The 18,804-nt window shown below is 35.9% G+C and overlaps 1 protein-coding gene across 5 annotated transcripts in view; it reads right to left on the bottom strand.

Annotated features, from left to right (window-relative positions):
- Positions 1 to 6,344: 6,344 nt before the first annotated feature.
- SKIL (SKI like proto-oncogene) overlaps positions 6,345 to 18,804 on the bottom strand; it is a 29,871-nt gene continuing 17,411 nt past the window's right edge. For 4 of the 5 annotated variants that reach the window (XM_081235879.1, XM_081235880.1, XM_081235881.1 and 1 more), the window contains exons 4-7: positions 11,311 to 11,543; positions 8,009 to 8,250; positions 7,491 to 7,715; positions 6,345 to 6,826 (exon numbers count right to left, since the gene is read on the bottom strand). In XM_081235879.1, the coding sequence (XP_081092005.1) occupies positions 6,668 to 6,826; positions 7,491 to 7,715; positions 8,009 to 8,250; positions 11,311 to 11,543 (859 nt within the window). In that variant the 3' untranslated portion in view covers positions 6,345 to 6,667. The remainder of the gene's footprint in view (positions 6,827 to 7,490; positions 7,716 to 8,008; positions 8,251 to 11,310; positions 11,544 to 18,804) is intronic. The other variant, XM_081235882.1, reaches the window with a different exon arrangement.

Below are 18,804 nucleotides of genomic sequence, written 5' to 3'. Positions count from 1 at the left end.
TGTCAAATTATTTCAAATAAATAAATAACAGCATATGAAAGGATTATACACCATGAACAAGTGAGATTTATTCTTGGAATGCAAAAGAAATTTCAACTTATGAAAACCAAGCAATGTAATATATCACAGCAATAAAATGAAGGGAAAAAAACTACATTATCATCTCAACTGATACAGAAAAGGCATTTGACAAAATTCAACACCCTTTCATGATAAAAAAACAAAACTCAGTAAACTAGGTATAAAAGGGAACTTCTTCAACATAATGAATAGGCCATATATGAAAAAACCACAGCTAATATCATACTCAAAGATAAAAGACTGAAAGCTTTCCCTCTGAGAACAAAACAAAGACGCCTGCTTTAACCACTTCTATTCAGCATAGCATTGGAGGTTCTAGCTAGAGCAATTAGGCAAGAAAAAAAAAGCATCCAAATTGGAAAGGAAGCAGTAAAATTATCTCTATTCACAAGTGATGTGATCTTATACACAGAAAACCCTAAAGATTCCACACACAAAAACTGTTAGAGCTAATAAATAAATTTAGCAAAGTCCCAGGATACAAAATCAACACCAAAAATCAACTGCATTTTCTACACACTGGCAATGAACAATCTGAAATGGAAACTAAGAAAACAATTCCAGTAAGAGCTAAAACTACAACTCGTAGAAGAAAATACAGGGGGAAAGCTTCATGACATTGTATTTGGCAATGATTTCTTAGATGTAACACTACAAATACAGACAACAAAAGAAAAAATAGAAAAGTTGGACTTGATCAAAACTTAAAACTTTGTGTATCAAAGGACATTATTAAGAGTGAAAAGACAACCTAAAGAATGGGAGAAAATATTTGCAAATCATATATCTGATAAGGGATTAATACCTAGAACATATAAAGAAGTCCTACCACTCAACAACAAAAAATAAACAACCCAATTTAAAAATGGGCAAAGAACTTGGATAGACATTTCTCCAGTTGTATACATACACAATGGCATATTATTCAGCCATAAAAAGGAATGAAATTGATACATGCTACAACATGGATGTACCTTGAAAACATTATGCTAATTGAAACACAATGCTAAATCAGACACAAAAGGACAAATATTTAGATTCCACTTATATGAGATACCTAGAATAGGCAAATTCATAGAGATAGGAAGTAGAATAGAGGATACCAAAGGCTGGAGGGAGGGAGGGAGGGAGGGAGGGAGGGGGAATAGGGAGTTATTGTTTAATAGGCGCAGAACTTCTGTTTGGGATAGTGAAAAAGTTCTGGATATAGTGGTGATAATTACAGAACATTGTGAATGTACTTAATGCCACTGAATTATACACACACCTTAAATGGTTAAAATGGTAAATTTATATGTACCTTTTGCCACACACACAAAAAGTTTGGAGGATATGGTAACCAGACTCTAAGATATCCCCCAATACTACTTGCCTCCTGGGATTCATTCCCTTGTATACTCTCCTCCAACTGAGTATGGGCTGGACTTAGTGACTGACTTCTAACAAATAGTACAAGGCAAAAGTAACAGTATATGACTTAGAGTCCAGGTCATCAAACTGTGGCTTCACTCTCTCCTTTGGATCACTCATTCGGGGGAAGCCATCCACCATGCTGTGAAGAGCTCCATGAACAGGTCCGTACAGTGGGGAACTGACTGCCTGTCAATAGCCCTGAGTGAGCTCAGAAGCAGATCCAACAGCTGTCAAGCTCTCATATGACTTCAGCCACAGGTAACATCATAAAAGCACTTTCTAAGAGCTCTTGAGCCATCACGTTCAACTAAACTGCTCTTGGATTTCTGACCCTCAGATACTGTGTGAGATATGTTGTTTTAAGCTGCTAGATTTTAGAATAGTTTGTTATGCAGTAATTGACAACTAATACCAGAAGTGGAAGTGAGGAAAAGATGTCAAAGCAAAAGTCCAAGTATCTTGAAAGAGAATAATCACAAAATGCTATGTTCATCACATAAAATATTACATATTTCACATTTTACAATAAAAAAAAAGTTTCTCAAGTTAGTTATTTGCTATGTAATGAATAGACTTTAAAGAAACAAAAGGAGAAAATGTCAATCTGAAGAAACAAGAACATTGAACTCACACAGGATACCAAGAAAGCTTGAATCAATTTCATTGGCATTAAAAGTTTTTATTTGGAATTTAATCCACAATCTATACAAGTTATTTACAAGGCATGAAAATGGAGAACAGCACAAAATACAGTTGAGGTATAAGCTAAGAGCACAGTATGTCATGTTTCAATAAATATAATTCAAAATTTGTAAACTAAGTGACCAGATAGATGAGTCTTGTTTTATAGTAAAACCATATAAAATATTTATTTCACGTGAGGTAGAGGACAGTTTTGTGTGTCATGTAATACAACCAACCACAGCAATTTTAACCATAAAACTGTACATCATTGGCAAGATTTTAAATTGAATTATGGTCAGTGTAGTCAACAATTTGTTTCAACAGTTGCACAACAGATCTTTCATTTACTGCCTTCACAGATTAGAACTTCAGAAATAATTTAAGACTACTGTGTTGGCTTAAAATTATCAGGACTAATAAATACTTCTAACAGGATGGTTAAAAGCAAGTATATTTTATTTCTCCCAAACTATAATTCCCCAGGAGTTGTTCAAGATTTAGCAATTCTTTTAGTAGGATTTTTTTTTTTTAACTAGAACTACTTTAAGTATGCTGTGCTTTATTTTCAAGTGAGGTATTTATATTGAAGAAAAAAAAATCTTATGAATTTCTCTTACATTCAACTAACTTAATACACTATTTTGTTTTCTGGGCTTAATTTTTAAAATTTTGGTTTTTACATTTGTTCACTTTAATTCAAACACAGTAGCACTATATAAGACATTTAATTCTATCACTAAAAAACAGGCTCCAAATTGCATTATGTATTCTAGTTTAGAAGCCAATTAAAATGGAAAGATTTTACAAAAGAAAAAAAAAGACTGTCCTTTTAAACAAGATGCAATATTGAATACCCATACGAATTTCTTCCAATAATGGAAATTCTTAAGTGTCTTACACTAGAAAAAAATTTTAAGCTGTTTAAGTTATTCAACCCCACAATGTATAATGCAGCAGTAATGTGTCCCTTATTGCCGGCAGCTCAGTAAAAACTAACAAGTAGTTTCAAGCACAGAAACAGATGTACAGTATGAGCACAACTTTTCATTCCATTAATTTTTAATATCCTGTCGTGCAGATTAAATGTGTAAGAGCAAATAAAAATGAGGCTTCTTCCCTAAGCAATCAAAACATGTCATTGAGAAGAAAATTTTAGAAACTGATCAAAAACTTTCAGCACCAGCTTTCCTATTACTTTTAGGGAAATAACCTTGAGCATGTTTCATATTACTCAAGTTTCTTTATCATTTTACTTTCCTTCAAACAGAAGCCATAGATGTGCAAATAAAATGGTTGTTCTGTCATGTCTTCTAAGGTATATGGATAACCTGCAAGCATCATTGTACTCAGTCTATTACACCTACTTTAGTAACTGGTTTTCAATTCAATATGTTCAAATGATTTTATAGCTCAACTGGTAATATATTAAATATGTTATAAAATTAGTTCAAGAACCATAAAACATCCTGACTCTCCTGGACACCGAAATTCAAGCAAAAGAATATGCTTTACAAAACTAAAGCACAAGCCAAACTTACGTTGTTGGTCAAAGCCTTTCCTAGTGTTACAAGTTGCATTTGTGAAATAAGGGTTGTTTAGAGCTTCCTCAATGACAGCAGGTTTTACATTTACTATAGATTTGGTACCTTTTTCTCATAAAGTTTAGAGTATAGAAACTATCATCACCCAAATTAAACATTACTCATCACCCAGTAAACTAACATTCTATCTTTTCTTCCTTTTAAAGATGCTCTAGCACTTTTGATAGGCCGTTCCTTTAATGCAGCTTTTTAAAGTAAATATTTTTATATTTTTCCTAAAAAGAAAAATATTATGACATCTGAGGGAAAATCCGCTTGCCTGATGAATTGGCACACAAAAACTAACACTGAAACAAACTTTAAGCTAGCAACCAACACACAAAATGAGCATGCAAAAATAGAATAATAATTATATGGATATTTTTAGCAGAGGCCACTTGTAGAGTATTACAAAGTCTCTATATTTTCAAGCTATGTTGTACAGTTTAACTTGAAATTACTTTTAACTATAATAGGCATACTATTTACAATTGACTAAAAAAAATTTTCTAAGAAGTTAGACAGAAACTGATGGCACATCAGTGTATCTTCTGGAAAATGAAGACTACAATTTCATGTGGCAAGTTTCCCTTATGTGAAGAACTAGAAAAAATAGTTCTTTACTAAACTCTAAATTAAGAGTTTATGATAATTTCAAGGTGATTAAGCTTTGCTTAGAATTTTTAAATAACATATTTCAAAGATTAAGCAATTTGTTTTAGAAGTTTTGAGTTGAAACTTAAGTAAGCTTACCATTTAACTATGTAACGTAAGTAGATTTTGAGTGAATTAGAAAAATAAATGAAATTATAGGGGCCTGAATTATATCTCCCAAAAAGCTTAGCTGTGACACAACTAACACACAACTAAAACGAAACGGTATCATAAAATGTATTTGTGATTTTTCTTTCTCCAGATGAAGAAAAGGTATTAGGAGGGTATGTCATTTTTAATATTTGTTCCTGTATGTCATTTTAACATGCGTTCCTCCTTAAGGAGGAACAAGAATCAACAAATTAATTGCAGGTTTAATATAGTAAAAGTTAAATGGAAAATAGAAAATACACATTTAGACCATACTCTAGTATTTGGGAAGTACAAAAATTCTTTTAGGATATATAAGTACCATTAAGCAAAATATGAAAATAACTGGTTAAATGATTACCTACTTATTTTTGAAGTTCTATACCAAGTATCTATCATCTAAGATGGGAATAGTAAATAACCTTAACCTTAGCTGATATATTTAAAAAATAAACTTAGCTCTCAAGTTAATTTCATACAGTACCTTACACGAGAACATAAACATAAAATTCATGGGATAATAATGTCAATTAATGGTAGCTTCAGGAAACTTTCTTTAAAAAATGCATACTAAGGATTTTACCTAGTATCTTTTAAGCCAAGAATTAACTAATATGAAATTTGCCATTAAAGAATGACAGGATTTTCTGTGCAAAAAAAAAAAGAAAAGTGCAGAACAAGTTTCCCCTTCCCCAAACTATGGAATTCCTGTCTTCTAAAAATTATCTAAAAACCTTTTAGTAGCAGATAACTAAACTTCCCTATATTAACCTATCATACACTACCAGTTGACTGTAAATTCCTGATTTTGATATTAAATAGTAACTGAAAATGGTCCATTCATGCACATTTTGGTAAGACTTAACATTTAAACATACAAGAGTCCAAAATAACCTTCAAAGTGTTTAATATTTTACAATTTAAAGGAAAACAAATCCATTAAGGAAAACAAATCCATTATATAAATTTCAGTAAGACCCACAACTACATATAAAAACTGTACAGGAGGACTATGGATTGTATGGAAACTGATGTACATCAATGGTATCAATTTTTCTCAAGTACATTAATATTTTCACACCACTATTAACAACATAAACAAAAGTTCAAAAATTATTACATTTTATTCCCTCTTCTAAAGTTGCTGCATAAAAATTTTTTTCTAAATATAACCACATTTAAACAGAAAATCTAATTATAACCGCTTCTTGTGTTTAGCAGCAGCGTATAAGAAAGCATGTTATCCTTCCCCATGGGGTGTGCTATAACCTCATCAATGAAATTCCTCTATTGACAAAATGTCTCTTAGGAGACATTAAAGAGAAGAGAACTGGTGAAAATTCATTCAACAATATGAACAAAATAAAAGCAAATTTTGATTATAATAATGAGTATACCATATTAACTCAGAAAGGAGATTGTGTTCATGAAAAAAAATGGAGATTCAACCCCTTGAGTAGCTCTATATATGAAATATGAAGCCACCATTGTATCTAAAATTGAATCTAAAATATGGATAACAAAATTGATCAGAACTATTTTCCATCACACAATGCAGCTTTTAAAAAGTATGCAACGGGCTTCCCTGGTGGCGCAGTGGTTTAGAGTCCGCCTGCCAATGCTAGGGGACACGGGTTCGTGCCCCGGTCTGGGAGGATCCCACATGCCGCGGAGCGGCTGGGCCCGTGAGCCATGGCCTCTGAAACTGCGTGTCCAGAGCCTGGGCTCCGCAACGGGAGAGGCCACAGCAGTGAGAGGCCCGCGTACTGCAACAACAAAAAAAAAAAAAAAAAAAAAAAAAAAAAGTATGCAACTGTTAAATTGCATTAGAAATATAGGCAGATTATGTAATAGTTGAAACTGTGAAGTATTGTTACTAAGCTGGTTGAAAAAAAAGTACAAAGAAACATACATTTTCATTCATTTGGAAAATGTAAAAATTTATATACTAATATATAATCTCTTCACTTTCTCTGATCTACAAATGGATACAATGCCTAGTTATTTTCATGCAGATAAATTGTTCAGAATTCAATTACCAAAGCAAACAAACAAACAAAAATAAACCCTGTTGGGAACACACAGATGAATCTCTTCAAAGGTTTCTATTCTTTAGCAGTCTTCGATGATTTCAAAATTTGCAGCTTTAGCTCTTTTATCATCATCTCTAACTTCTGTCTTGCCTCCCGTTCCTGTCTGAGTTCATCCTGAAGTTCTTGCCTATCAGCCTCGGCATGGTCCAATCTCTGTCTCAGTTCTGCCAGCTGTGTGATTTAGAAGACTGTGTCAGTTTTCATTCAGTTTTGTTTTTCCACTTACTCCTCACATCATGGCAAAGACCTAGTTTCAAATTACTTATCACAAAAATGAACTATTTCATGCATGCATCTCTTGAATATCTAATACTATTAATCATACTTTGACATGACCTTAAAATGAGGGTGATACAAAAGGTCAAGAGAACTGAACACCTAGAACACTTTCATTATGCCCTACACTTCAGTATACCTCTCATCACAGCTGGCTCAGGTTAAGAGTTATTTGTTCATCTTCCCCAAGTTGTGAGCTACTATTCATTTTTGCCCAAGTGCTGTGAACATAGTGGGCAACAGTTCATGTTTGTTAATTCGTTGATTAGAAAGCCCATATACTACATTAGAATAACATAACCTCTGATATTCAGATAGCTAGAGATTAGCAATTTGGACAACTAAACTACAGAACCCTGATAAGTTTAAAGTAATAAAGTAATCAAGGTCAAAAAATCATCTTGGAAGATATAAAGTTGTGTTTAACAGAACTGTCTATTTTGAAATCTAGTCTAAATGAAATGAGCTTAACATAAAGTAATTTCTTTAATGAAATTAGAATAACGGCTTCAATTTCCACATTGAAAGGGCAACACTATACAAACTGTGTAATTCTTACCTGTGCTGCATATTCAGCCTCTTTATCTTTTTCTAAATTTGAGTCACAGGTACATTTTTGCTTCATTACCTGCTCTAATTTTTTCTCTAAGTCTTTCTGTTCAACATAAAATTCTTCCATTCTTTGAGCATGTTCATTCTGCAAAGATTCAAGCTCTTTCTGTAAATTCTGCTGTTCTTCAGTGAGTTCCTTCATAGCTTTTGAACTACTCAACATTTCAACTTCCTATAATTTAAAGAATCACAATATAATTTTTACTTTATTTCTATCACATTAGAATTTTCAATTCAGGAAAAAACAGGACAGAAAATATCTAAAATTCAGCTGTCATGTCAATTCTATACATAAGTAATTATCTTGAAAACTATCTTCTCTAAAAATTTTAAAGTATATTAATCTTTTTCATAAATGTAAAACTGAATAATCTTAAATACATTTACAGCATCTCATCTTGACTTCTTTAAGAATATGCAAAAGTATCTTTTCACAATGGACTATCATTTAGATAACAATTTTACCATCTGAAGTTGTTGCTTCTTCTGCAAAATTGAGTTCAGTTTTTCCTGTTGTTTTACATAGGTTCTCATTACTTCTTCCATGATTTTTCCCTTATCATCCTCACAAATGACACCTTTGACAAGAAGTGGAGATGAAGCTGCAGCATCACGGTCAATTCCCGCCTTGCTTGTGTCTCTGGCTAAGTTGCAAGTGGTAGGCTCAGGTTTCTTTTTGCTTGTAGAATTATTCGAGACTGATGGATCTTTGAGAGGCAAAATGAAGTAACAAAGTATGAATATCACTCTGTTAAAATGTCACTAGAACAATCCATAAATGAAATTAAGAAAACAATTTCATTTACAAATGAAATAAAAAATAATAAGATACTTAGGGATAAACTTAACAAAATAGTATAAAACTTGTAAAATGAAAACTACAAAACATTATTGAAAGAAATAAAAGACCTAAGTAAATGGAAAGCCTCCCACGTTTATGGATTGGAAGACTTAATATTGTTAAGATGATATCATGATCTGAATGTCAGTGACCTCCAAAATTCATATGTTGAAATCCTAGCCCCCCAATGCAATGGGATTAGGAAATAGGGCTCTCAGGAGATAATTAGGTCATAAGGGTAGAGCCCCCACTGATGGGATCTATGCCCTTATAAAAGAGACTCCAGAGAACTCTCCCACCATTTGAGTACACAGTGAGAAGATGGCCATCTATGAACCAGGAAGCAAGCCCTTGCCAGACCAAATCTGATAGTGCCTTGATCTTGGATTTCCCAGCCTCTAGAACGTTGAAAAGTAAATGTTTGTGGTATAAGCCACCCAGTCTATGTTATTTTTGTTACAGCAGCCCAAATGGACTACAATAAATGATAATACTCCCCCAAATGATCTACTTTTTCAATGCAACCCCTATCAAAACTTCAACTGGCTTTGTGGCAGAAACTGACAAGCTGATTCTAAAATTCATATGGAAATAAAAGGAAACCAAAATAGCCAAAACAATCTTGAAAAACAATAATAAAGTTGGAGGACTCACAATCCCCAATTTCAAAGCTTATTACAAAGTTACAGAAATCAAAATTGTGTGTACTACTGGCATAAAGACTGAGTCCAGAAACAAACCCATACTTTTATGGGCAACTTGTTTTCAACAAGGGTGCCAAAACAATTCAATCAGGAAAGAGTATTCTTTTCAACAGTGTTGGGACAACTGTATCCATATACAAAGAATGAGGTTGAACTTCACACCTTATATAAAAATTAACTCAAAATGGATCATGGACTTAAATGTAAGAGCTAAAACTCTTAACTGGATTAGGCAATGGTTTCTTAGACATGACACCTAAAGTAAGCAATGAAAGAAACAATAAATTGGACTTCATCAGAATTTAAAACTTGTGTTTCAAAGGACACTACCAAGAAAGTAAAAAGACAACTGACAGAATGGCGAATCCTATATCTGATAAGGGTCTAGTACCATAATGTACAAAGAACTCTTACAATTCAGTTGTAAAGAGACAACCCGATTTAAAAATAGGCAAAGGATCTCAACAGGCACTTCTCCAAAGATTTGCAATGTCCCATAAAAACATGAAAAGATACCCAGTATCATTAGTCATTGGAGAATTGCAAATCAAAACTATGAGATATCATTTCACAACCACTAGGATGGCTATAATCAAAAGACAAACAATAACAAGTGTTGGCAAAGATGTGCAGAAATCAGAGTCCTCAGAAGCCGCTGCTGGAAATGAAAATGGTGCAGCTGCTCTGAAAAGTTTGGCAGTCCCTCAAGATATTAAACATAGAGTTACCATTTGACCCAGCAATTCCACTCCAAAATATATAGCCAAGAGAAATGAAAACGTACGTTCACATTAAAACTTGTGCGTAAGCGTTCATAACAGCATTAGTCATAATAGCCAAAAAGTGGACACATCCAAATGTCCATCAACAGATGAAAGAATAAACAAAATGGGGTATTATCCATCCATATGATAGAAAGTTATTAAGCCATAAAAAGGGAAGAAGTACTAATACATGCTATAATATGGACTGAGAAAATATCCTTGGTGGAAGAAGCTAGACAACAAAAGGCCATATGTTGTAGGATCCCTTTTATATGAAATGTCCAGAATAGGCAAATCCATAAAAACAGAAAATAGATTTATGGCTGACAGAGCCTGGTGAAAGGAAAGAATGAAGAGTAACTTCTACTGGATTACAGGGTTCCTTTTTAGGGCGATGAAATGTTCTGAAATTAAATATTTGTAATCATTGCACAACTTTGTGAATTTACTAAAAGCCACTGACTCATATACTCTAAAAGGGTAAATTTTAAGGAATATGAATTACATCTTAACAATTTTTTTAAGTCTCTAGAATTAAATAATTTGGGAAATATAATGCAAACACGGTATAATGGTATTAATACATTACTAATTATTGTTTGCCATATTTAAATACAAGGAAAACTGAGTTTTAAAAATCTCAAAATTAAAGTACAAAAACTCCTGAAGAATCTCAATTATCTATGAAAACAGGTAACTAGAGGACTCTTAGATTGCTCTGAGAAAGCTGAAAAGAACTGTCACACTTGCCTAAGCTGTAAGCAAAGCTCTGCATCTATGAAGAGGGTAACACAGGCAGCATGTGAGCAGACATGTCTTGTCTGGTCCACGGTATTTTAAAAGGCACTGTAACTATGCAGTTTTTTTTTTTAATGTCCAGCCAGCATTCTGCATTTATGCCATCTGCCTGGCTCCCACAGCTATGAGTTTTCAAACCTTGCTTATTCTATGACTAAGTGTCTCTGAGTCCTATACCTAACTACTCTTACATACACTTTTTTTAATTAAAGTATAGTTGATTTACAATATTATATTAGTTTCAGGTGTATAACAAAGTTGATTCAATATTTTTATAGATTATCATATACTTTTCATATTATTAGTTAAAAGGTTTCTCAGTTCACAGCAAATTAGAAAGAAAAATAAGGACCTTTTAAGAAATCTGACAGTAAAGAAAAGGCTGGAAGAAGAAAAAATAATTAGACAAAAGTCACTTGCAATATGCAGCCAGGTAGTCTATTTTCTATCTCATTAGCTTCTATATATATATCACCATTCTAGATAAGCAGAACAACTGAGGGTCTATGTAGCCACTCAAGAGTTTTGAAAGGTGGTATTTTTTTTTAAGATAAAAGCTTCCATTATCTGGAAAATTCTCTTAAATAGAAATCCTCTTTGAAAATGCTGAATATGTTTATTAGATATTTGATTTTAAAAAGATAATTTCTGAATACTCACCTAAGCGGCTATATAATTCTCTACTTGTTTTTAGATCCATTTTCTCCTGTTCCTCCAGTGAAACATCTGGATAAGACACTATTTTTTGATGTTTCCCACTACTGTGAGGCTTCTCTGAGTGTCTTGGTATAGATCTACTTGCCTCTGTCTTGGTGACCTCTTTAGGCTGGGATACAGCCGAAGTAAGCGACACATTTGGGGCAACCACTTTATCACACATGTATAAGTAGTAGCTGAAAACAGAGAATGGCAAAAGAAGATACATATTACATTTAGGTAAAAAGCAAAATATATTACATCAATTTCTATGGTTAAACAATTTTTTAAAAATCAAAACAGAGAACAACTCAGAAAATAAGGGTCATAGAAAGGAATTCTTGAAAAAGTAGTTGAGGCAGAAAGAGTAAAATTATGAGGTTATTTTTGTTATTTTACAAAAAGTAGTTTCTAAGCACTTGAAAATCAGTCTCTTCTCCTTCCCTCAAAACCACATGAGAACTAAAACCATGAAGTACTTTACAGAGCAGTTCAACAGCCCTGAGTAGGTAAGGTTTATGCCGAAAGAAAACAGACTATACACTACTCTGGAAGACTATTGCTTGTCTGCCACCCCTCCAAAGCAAGGAATCCTTGCTCTTTATTGTGGTGAGACTGATTCAGTCCCACACTGCAAGGCTATGGCCTGACTCATCACAGCCCCAACAAAGAGCTCCCAGGGCCTTCTCCCTTCTCAGGGAGAGAAACAGCATTCTGAATGCTGCCCAGCTACTGGGCAGTCCTCCTTGGATCAAACCCCACAGAGCAATCTTCTGAAAATACTTTAGCATTTCTTACTTATTTGATAAAACAGCAATAATAAATTGTGCAAAACTAAGATCAAAGGGATAACTACCAATTTTACTCAAAGCTCATATAAAATTGTTCAGGAGATTATCTGAGAGACTCATGGAACAAAATTTGAGCTAGATATTTAAGTGCCATATGATTAACTATAATCTGCTGAACCTTTAGCCAAAAGATGCAACCATTTAACTGACCTAACACTTCATCTTCTGAACTCTAAATAATCTCATCTCGTATCACATTTCCCTTGTACAGGACATCTATATAGTCTATATAGTCCCTCTTTACCAATCACATGAATTCTGAGAATGAAAACTCAGTATTCTGCTAAGAAAACTGACAGGTTTATTATTGCCCAAAAACTTACTTCAAATGTAATAGGAATAGAAGGAACTATATAAATTAAGTAAGATTGAGATTCTTTATCACTGTGCTTAGGGAGATAAATATGTAGAGCAGCAGATAAAAATCTAGGTTTTATTAATAAAAACTGTAATCTAAGATGCATTTTTATTGAAAATATGAAAATTGATTTTGAGGGGTGTGGCTACTATGAAATCCTCTAAGTTTCAAAAAAGTTTTGTTTTAAAATATCAAAGTTGACAGAGAGGGGTAAGATGGCAGAAGAGTAAGACGCAGAGATCACTTTCCTCCCCACAGATACATCAGAAATTCATCTACACGTGGAACAACTCCTACAGAACACCTACTGAATGCTGACAGAAGACCTCAGACCTCCCAAAAGGCAAGAAACTCCCCACATACCTGGGTAGGACAAAAGAAAACAGAATAAACAGAGACAGAATAGGGACGGGACCTGCACCAGTGGGAGGGAGCCGTGAAGGAAGAAAGGTTTCCACACACTAGGAAACCCCTTCGCGGGCGGAGACTGCGGGTGGAGGAGTGGGGAGCTTCGGAGCCGCGGAGGAGAGTGCAGCCACAGGGGTGCGGAGGGCAAAGCTGAGAGATTCCCGCACAGACAATCGATGCTGACCAGCACTCACCAGCCTGAGAGGCTTGTCTGCTCACCCGCCAGGGCGGGCGGGGCTGGGAGCTGAGGCTCGGGCTTCGGTTGGAGCACAGGGAGAGGACTGGGGTTGGCGGCGTCAACACAGCCTAAAGGGGCTAGTGCACCACGGCTAGCCGGGAGGGAGTCCGGGAAAAAGTCTGGACCTGCCGAAGAGGCAAGAGACTTTTTCTTCCCTCTTTGTTTCCTGATGCATGAGGAGAGGGGATTAAGAGCGCTGCTTAAAGGAGCTCCAGAGACGGGCTCGAGCCACGGCTAACAGCGCGGACCCCAGAGACGGGCGTGGAACGCTGGGGCTGCTGCTGCCGCCGCCAAGAAGCCTGTGTGCGAGCACAGGTCACTCTCCACACCTCCCTTCTGGGGAGGCTGTGCAGCCCGCCACTGCCAGGGTCCCGGGATCCAGGGACAACTTCCCCAGGAGAATGCACAACGCGCCTCAGCCTGGTGCAACGTCATGCCGGCCTCTGCCGCCGCAGGCTCACCCTGCACTCCGTACCCCTCCCTCCCCGCGGCCTGAGTGAGCTGGAGCCCCCGAATCAGCGGCTCCTTTAACCCCGTCCTGTCTGAGCGAAGAACAGACGCCCTCCTGCGACCTACACGCAGAGGCAGGGCCAAATCCAAATCTGAATCCCGGGAGCTGTGTGAACAAAGAAGAGAAAGAGAAACCTCTCCCAGCAGCCTCAAGAGCAGCGGATTAAATCTCCACAATCAACTTGATGTACCCTGCATTTGTGGAATACCAGAATAGACAACAAATCATCCCAAATTGAGGAGGTGGACTTTGAGAGCAAGATTTATTATTTTTTCCCCTTTTCCTCTTTTTGTGAGTGTGTATGTGAATGCTTCTGTGTGAGATTTTGTCTGTAGAGCTCTGCTTTCACCATCTGTCCTAGCATTCTATCCATCCGTTTTTTTGTGTGTGTTTTTGTTACTTAAAAAAATTTTTTTTCTTAATAATTATTTTTTTATTTTAATAACTTTATTTTATTTTACCTTACTTTGTTTTATTTTCTTTTATCCTCTTTCTTCCTTTCTTTCTACTTTTTCTCCCTTTTATTCTGAGCCGTGTGGATGAAAGGCTCTTGGTGCTGCAGCCAGGAGTCAGTGCTGTGCCCCTGAGGTGGGAGAGCCAACTTCAGGACACTGGTCCACAAGAGACCTCCAAGCTCCATATAAGATCAAACGGCGAAAACCTCCCAGAGATCTCCATCTCAACACCAACACCCAGCTTCTCTCAACGACCAGCAAGCTACAGTGCTGGACACCCTATGCCAAACAACTAGCAGGACAGGAACACAACCCCACCCATTAGCAGAGAGGCTGCCTAAAATCATAGTAAGTCCACAGACATCTGAAAACACACCACCAGACATGGACCTGCCCACCAGAAAGACAAGATCCAGCCTCACCCACCAGAACACAGGCACTAGTCCCCTCCACCAGGAAGCCTACACAACCCACTGAACCAACTTTAGCCACTGGGGACAGATACCAAAAACAACAGGAACTACAAACCTGCAGCCTGCAAAAAGGAGACCCCAAACACAGTAAGATAAGCAAAATGAGAAGACAGAAAAACACACAGCAGATGAAGGAGCAAGATAAAAACCCACCAGACCTAACAAATGAAGAGGAAATAGGCAGTCTACCTGAAAAAGAATTCAGAATAATGATAGTAAAGATGATCCAAAATCTTGGAAATAGAAGAGAGAAAACGCAAGAAACATTTCACAAGGACCTAGAAGAACTAAAGATGAAACAAGCAATGATGAACAACACAATAAATGAAATTAAAAATACTCTAGAAGGGATCAATAGCAGAATAACTGAGGCAGAAGAACGGATAAGTGACCTGGAAGATAAAATAGCGGAAATAACTACTGCTGAGCAGAATAAAGAAAAAAGAATGAAAAGAACTGAGGACAGTCTCAGAGACCTCTGGGACAACATTAAATGCACCAACATTCGAATTACAGGGGTCCCAGAAGAAGAAAAGAAAAAGAAAGGGACTGAGAAAATATTTGAAGAGATTATAGTTGAAAACTTCCCTAATATGGGAAAGGAAATAGTTAATCAAGTCCAGGAAGCACAGAGAGTCCCATACAGGATAAATCCAAGGAGAAACACGCCAAGACACATATTAATCAAACTGTCAAAAATTAAATACAAAGAAAACATATTAAAAGTAGCAAGGGAAAAACAACAAATAACACACAAAGGAATCCCCATAAGGTTAACAGCTGATCTTTCAGCAGAAACTCTCCAAGCCAGAAGGGACTGGCAGGACATATTTAAAGTGATGAAGGAGAAAAACCTACAACCAAGATTACTGTACCCAGCAAGGATCTCATTCAGATTTGATGGAGAAATTAAAACCTTTACAGACAAGCAAAAGCTGAGAGAGTTCAGCACCACCAAACCAGCTTTACAACAAATGCTAAAGGATCTTCTCTAGGCAAGAAACACAAGAGAAGGAAAAGACCTATAATAACAAACCAAAACAATTAAGAAAATGGGAATAGGAACATACATATTGATAATTACCTTAAATGTAAATGGACTAAATGCTCCCACCAAAAAACACAGACTGGCTGAATGGATACAAAAACAAGACCCATATATATGCTGTCTACAAGAGACCCACTTCAGACCTAGAGACACATACAGACTGAAAGTGAGGGGATGGAAAAAGATATTCCATGCAAATGGAAATCAAAAGAAAGCTGGAGTAGCAATACTCATATCAGACAAAATAGACTTTAAAATAAAGACTACTAGAAGAGACAAAGAAGGACACTACATAATGATCAAGGAATCAATCCAAGAAGAAGATATAACAATTGTAAATATTTATACACATAACATAGGAGCACCTCAATACATAAGGCAAATACTAACAGCCATAAAAGGGGAAATGGACAGTAACACATTCATAGTAGGGGACTTTAACACCCCACTTTCACCAATGGACAGATCATCCAAAATGAAAATAAATAAGGATACACGATACATTAAACAAGATGGACTTAATTGATATTTATAGGACATTCCATCCAAAAACAACAGAATACACATTTTTCTCAAGTGCTCATGGAACATTGTCCAGGATACATCATATCTTGGGTCACAAATCAAGCCTTGGTAAATTTAAGAAAATTGAAATTGTATCAAGTATCTTTTCTGACCACAATGCTATGAGACTAGATATCAATTACAGGAAAAGATCTGTAAAAAATACAAACACATGGAGGCTAAACAATACACTACTTAATAACGAAGTGATCACTGAAGAAATCAAAGAGGAAATCAAAAAATACCTAGAAACAAATGACCATGGAGACACGATGACCCAAAACCTATGGGATGCAGCAAAAGCACTTCTAAGAGGGAAGTTTATAGCAATACAATCCTACCTTAAGAAACAGGAAACATCTCGAATAAACAACCTAACCTTGCATCTAAAGCAATTAGAGAAAGAAGAACAAAAAAACCCCAAAGTTAACATAAGGAAAGAAATCATAAAGATCAGATCAGAAATAAATAAAAAAGAAATGAAGGAAACGATAGCAAGGCTCAATAAAACTAAAAACTGGTTCTTTGAGATGATAAACAAAACTGGTAAACCATTAGCCAGACTCATCAAGAAAAAAAGGGAGAAGACTCAAATCAATAGAATTAGAAATGAAAAAGGAGAAGTAACAACTGACACTGCAGAAATACAAAAGATCATGAGAGATTACTACAAGCAACTCTATGCCAATAAAATGGACAACCTGGAAGAAATGGACAAATTCTTAGAAATGCACAACCTGCCAAGACTGAATCAGGAAGAAATAGAAAATAGGAACAGACCAATCACAAGCACTGAAATTGAAACTGTGATTAAAAATCTTCCAACAAACAAAAGCCCAGGACCAGATGGCTTCACAGGAGAATTCTATCAAACATTTAGAGAAGAGCTAACACCTAACCTTCTCAAACTCTTCCAAAATATAGCAGAGGGAGGAACACTCCCAAACTCATTCTATGAGGCCACCAATGCCCTGATACCAGAACCAGACAAGGATGTCACAAAGAAAGAAAACTACAGGCCAGTATCACTGATGAACATAGATGCAAAAATCCTCAACAAAATCTAGCAAACAGAATCCAACAGCACATTAAAAGTATCATACACCATGATCAAGTGGGGTTTATTCCAGGAATGCAAGGATTCTTCAATACACACAAATCAATCAATGTGATACCCCATATTAACAAACTGAAGGAGAAAAACCATATGGTCATCCCAATAGATGCAGAGAAAGCTTTCAACAAAATTCAACACCCATTTATGATAAAAACCCTCCAGAAAGTAGGCATAGAGGGAACTTTCCTCCACATAATAAAGGCAATTTATGACAAACCCACAGCCAACATCGTCCTCAATGGTGAAAAGCTGAAACCATTTCCACTAAGATCAGGAACAAGACAAGGTTGCCCACTCTCACCACTCTTATTCAACCTAGTTTTCGAAGTTTTAGCCACAGGAATCAGAGAAGAAAAGGAAATAAAAGGAATCCAAATTGGAAAAGAAGAAGTAAAGCTGTCACTGTTTGCAGATGACATGATACTATACATAGAGAATCCTAAAGATGCTACCAGAAAACTACTAGAGCTAATCAATGAATTTGGTAAAGGAGCAGGATACAAAATTAATGCACAGAAATCTCTGGCATTCCTATACACTAATGATGAAAAATCTGAAAGTGAAATCAAGAAAACACTCCCATTTACCACTGCAACAAAAAGAATAAAATATCTAGGAATAATCCTACCTAAAGAGACAAAAGACCTGTATGCAGAAAATTATAAGACAGTGATGAAAGAAATTAAGGATGATACAAATAGATGAAGAGATATACCATGTTCTTGGATTGGAAGAATCAATATTGTGAAAATGACAATACTACCCAACGCAATCTACAGATTCAATGCAATCCCTATCAAACTACCACTGGCATTTTTCACAGAACTAGAACAAAAAATTTCACAATTTGTATGGAAACACAAAAGACCCCGAATAGCCAAAGCAATCTTGAGAACGAAAAACGGAGCTGGAGGAATCAGGCTCCCTGACTTCAGACTATACTATAAAGCTACAGTAATCAAGACAGTATGGTACTGGCACAAAAACAGAAAGATAGATCAATGGAACAGGATAGAAAGCCCAGAGATAAACCCACGCACATATGGTCACCTTATCTTTGATAAAGGAGGCGAGAATGTACAGTGGAGAAAGGACAGCCTCTTCAATAAGTGGTGCTGGGAAAACTGGACAGCTACATGAAAAAGTATGAGATTAGATCACTCCCTAACACCATACACAAAAGTAAGCTCAAAATGGATTAAAGACCTAAATGCAAGGCCAGAAACTATCAAAGTCTTAGAGGAAAACATAGGCAGAACACTCTATGACATAAATCACAGCAAGATCCTTTTGGACCCACCTCCTAGAGAAATGGAAATAAAAACAAAAATAAACAAATGGGACCTAATGAAACTGCAAAGCTTTTGCACAGCAAAGGAAACCATAACCAAGACCAAAGGACAACCCTCAGAATGGGAGAAAATATTTGCAAATG

Source organism: Mesoplodon bidens (assembly GCF_964165515.1).
Source record: "Mesoplodon bidens genome assembly, chromosome: 5".
In the NCBI taxonomy this organism is placed as follows: Eukaryota; Metazoa; Chordata; class Mammalia; order Artiodactyla; family Ziphiidae; genus Mesoplodon; species Mesoplodon bidens.
This window is presented reverse-complemented; position numbering and strand designations above follow the sequence as displayed.